Raw genomic sequence first — 3,874 nt, forward strand, 5'->3', positions numbered from 1 at the left:
CACCTGCCCGCTCAGCCACTGGGGGCTCGGGGAGGTCTGGGCTGACGAACCCCGCCTGGCTCCGCACTGCCAGGGCCACGCTGCAGTTGCTGCCAGACAGACCCACCATCTCCACTGCGCCTCAGAAGAAGAGTTACCGGACCTAGAAGATACGCAGGTGGCAGTGGACGTTGGAGCCGTGTACGCTTCTGCGAGCGAAACGCAGAGCTGTGCTGGTAGATCAGTTCAAATAAATGATGTGATTTGCCTCAATTAAGGCTCCAGCTGGTCCAGAAATGGTTTCTTTAAAGAGCACCTGCTGATGCACAGAAGAGCTCATCACGCTCTTATTACAGGAAAACGTGGCTGGTTTTGCAGTCTTCGTGCACTAAACCAGAACAAGCCCCAGCGTATTTCCTCTCATGCACCCCACGCCCTGCGCTGTGAGTCAGGCAGGACACCGAGCCCAGCCCTGGCCTGGAGGAGGTGAGGGGCGCGGGGCACGCGCTGCCGCCGGCCCTCGCAGCAGCCCCGCCACGGCTCTTTCTCAGCCCTGAATGTTGAACGTGCATGGGACAGCACCAAGGGCTTCGGAGGCAGCGTGGACCAGAACGGGCTGCGCAGCCCGAGGAAGGTCGGGTGGTGTCAGAGCTTCAGCCCCCATGGGAGCTCAGCCCCTTGCCCACACCCTCGCTGCCCGCATCGCTGCGGGAACCAGTGTGACCAAGCGGCTCAGCCCAGTGTGAACCTGTGGGTTCGCTCCGTCGCTGCCCAGCAGGGTTTCTGCCGCTTCCCGTGGATTGACGGCACATTCCGGAGCTTCTTCCGCAGAGTCGGCCTCCGTATGCGGCTCTCAGAGTGTCCCCTGCGGGTGCCTTCACAGTCCAACGTCCCACCTCGAGTCTTCTTCCGTCAAATAGACTTTCCGATTTCACGTGACTGGATAATTTTCATTAATGCTGCAGCAAAGACAAGGTGGGGGGAGTAAAGGAACAATCCCCAGCTTTTCCAACAGGGCATTTGGTTTATATTCGGGTGAGATCCCAAACATCTGCTTTAGTGCCTGCAGACAGATGCTGATCCAAATGCCTCCGCCTTACACCTTCATTCATGTCGCAGTCTGAAACCAGCGTCATCCCGTTGTTTTTTCCCGGTTTCAGTTACTGTGTTGGGTGTGTTTAAATCAGTTGATAAAACAGAAATTACTTGATGCCTTAAAGAGTTGGTTTATGTCTTCCTTTGACTGGCCCAAAGCTTCATCTCGTCGTGGCGATACTTGCACCACTTTCTCCTACAAAACCGTTGGGCGCGTGACGCTAGTTTGCCCAGTTTTGGTGAGTCCTAGAGGAAATCACCCACCGCAGATCACTCGGAACCCTGTAGCTGGTGGTTGTGTTCAGTGCAAGGGGTGCAGGCAGCATTTCCCGTCAGACGTCACCCAGCAGCAGTGCCTGTGTCCCTAAACGGGCTCCTCTAATTGACGGTCTGCCAGTGTTGCTGACCACGACCATCACCAAAAAAAAATCTGACCTTGTGAAAGAGAGGAGAAAGTGGCAGCGCTGTGTTGGGAAGTGCTCGGCAGACCCCCCGCCTGCCTGAAGGGAAAAAGCAGACGTGAGTCTTTGTGCGTGGAGGCTGGGGCAGCCAGACGCGTCTGAACCTCCCTTCAGGCACCCCAGGGACCGCTCTCCGGGGTGCAGGCAGTGCGCGACCTTCACAGCAGCCACCCCACCCCTCACTAACCACCTCTGCCCCGCCGATGGCCTAACCAAGGCTGTCACACGCCGGGTGGAGGTGTGGCACGTGGGCACAGAGACAGGAGAAGCTGCCCGCCCCTTGGTCACTGCATCGCCTGGTGAACCAGCACCTTCTGAGGTGCGTGTCGGTAGGGATGGGTACAGAAGCCAGGCTCGAAGCCATGTGCTGTTGTGTCCTGGCAGTGCCACTGCGGGGATTTAGTGTCCAGAGCTGACTTGAAGGCCTGAGAAGCGAAGCTGTTGGCATGAGCACTGTGGCTTCAGTGGCAGAAAGTGGCGATGCTGGGAGCTGCGGGCCCTGGGGCACTTGCAGGGCAGCGTCCTGATGCCACTCTCCTGGTTTCTTTCTGGCTTGTACCAGCACTGCTGTGGCCGCAGGAACAGGGTAAGGAACATCCCCCGGAACTGGGGGCACTGGGGAGGCCACACCTCGAATCCTGGGTTCAGTTTGTCCCCTCTCTCCAGGAAGGACACTGAGGGGCTGCAGCGTGTCCAGAAAAGGGCGATGAAGCTGGTGCAGGGTCTGGAGCACAATGTGCTGAGGAGCGGCTGAGGGACCTGGGGGGGTTGAACCTGGAGCAAAGGAGGCTCCGGGGAGACCTTCTGGCTCTGACACCTCCCTGACAGGAGGGTGGAAAGAGGCGAAGGTCGGTCTCTGCTCCCCAGGATCAATTGACAGGACGAGGGGAACCAGCCTAAAGTTGTTGCAGGGGAGGTTTAGGCTGGACCTGAGGAGCCATTTCTGTCCCGTTAGGGTTGTGCAGGCGTGTCCCCGGCTGCCCAGGGCAGTGGTGGAGTCCCCATCCCTGGGGGGGTTTCCCAGCCGTGTGGAGGTGCTGCTGAGGGACAGGGGTCAGTGGGGACCTGGCAGTGCTGGGGGAACTCGATGATCTTGAAGGTCTCTTCCAACCCAAAGGCTTTGGAGATTCTGTGAGTCCTGCCCTGCGACAGCTTTCTTGGTGTGCCTGAGTGTCCTGGCCAGGTTTTTATTGTTGGCAGCATCTTGCTCCTCTGAAGTTCTCCTGGGGGATACTGAAAATGTCCTGGCTGAGACAAAGGGCCAGCCTTGGGGAGTGGAGACGCCTCGGGAGCCTGTGAATGCTGGGGTGACGCTCCTCGTGTCAGCATACGTGGCTCCTTGAGCAGGCCTGTGAGGCTTTGGGACCTGCCAGGGCGGCTGCGGGACAGCAAGGAGGGCTTGTCCTGGACTGAATTCAAGGTGCCCCCACCAACTGTGAGCTGGTGCTGCCAGGTGGAGAGCTGGCCTGCTGCCTGGTCCCCAAAGGAGGGGGAAGTCCTTCATCTCTGTCCCCAGAGAGGGAGATGCTGGCTGGCCTCTTAGAAACCAGTTCAGCTAGCTGGGAGTGACCTGGGTAGTGGAGATCCTGCCCACGGGGTCTCTTGCTGTCACGAGAAGAAAGACAACACTGCCGAAGCGGCCTTGGCACAGCCTTAGAGGCAGGGAGTTCAGCTAGCTGGGAGTGACCTGGGTAGTGGAGATCCTGCCCACGGGGTCTCTTGCTGTCACGAGAAGAAAGACAACCCTGCCGAGACAGCCTTGGTCAAGCCTTAGAGGCAGTGGAGTAATTTTTCAGCCCTGCACTGGTCTCCCACAGCCCAAGGACAGACGGTGTGGTCTGGGAGGAGCTGCAGCACGGTCCTCCGCAGGCAACAAGAGCAGGGGCTGGCTCTGGCCCATCCCTCGACGAAGGTGCCTACCACGGGCACGGCCGCTCGCCGCTCCCATCAGGATCATCTCTGTTCAAGCCTTAGAGGCAGTGGAGTAATTTTTCAGCCCTGCACTGGTCTCCCACAGCCCAAGGACAGACGGTGTGGTCTGGGAGGAGCTGCAGCACGGTCCTCCGCAGGCAACAAGAGCAGGGGCTGGCTCTGGCCCATCCCTCGACGAAGGTGCCTACCACGGGCACGGCCGCTCGCCGCTCCCATCAGGATCATCTCTGTGCCCGTGCGTCCCCAGCCAGTGCTCGGCGGGATCATGCTGGAAAAGGGAGTAACTGAAGAAACATTTCAAGTGTACGAGGGGACAATGGCCTTGCAGCAGGTCCTCCTGCGTGGCACAGCGCAAACCAGAAGATGTGGGATTCCTGGATGGAGAGTCACGGTGTCACTGGCAGGGG

The 3,874-nt window shown here is 59.1% G+C and overlaps 1 protein-coding gene across 1 annotated transcript in view; it reads left to right on the top strand.

Annotated features, from left to right (window-relative positions):
* Positions 1 to 954, top strand: part of LRRC56 (leucine rich repeat containing 56) — a gene marked incomplete at both ends in the record, with an annotated part of 34,527 nt that extends 33,573 nt beyond the window's left edge. Inside the window, one exon of the mRNA XM_010137433.1 lies at positions 811 to 954. Within this exon, the coding sequence (XP_010135735.1) occupies positions 811 to 954 (144 nt within the window). The remainder of the gene's footprint in view (positions 1 to 810) is intronic.
* Between the last annotated feature and the right edge of the window lie 2,920 nt (positions 955 to 3,874).

Source organism: Buceros rhinoceros, unplaced genomic scaffold (genome assembly GCF_000710305.1).
Source record: "Buceros rhinoceros silvestris isolate BGI_N320 unplaced genomic scaffold, ASM71030v1 scaffold31335, whole genome shotgun sequence".
In the NCBI taxonomy this organism is placed as follows: Eukaryota; Metazoa; Chordata; class Aves; order Bucerotiformes; family Bucerotidae; genus Buceros; species Buceros rhinoceros.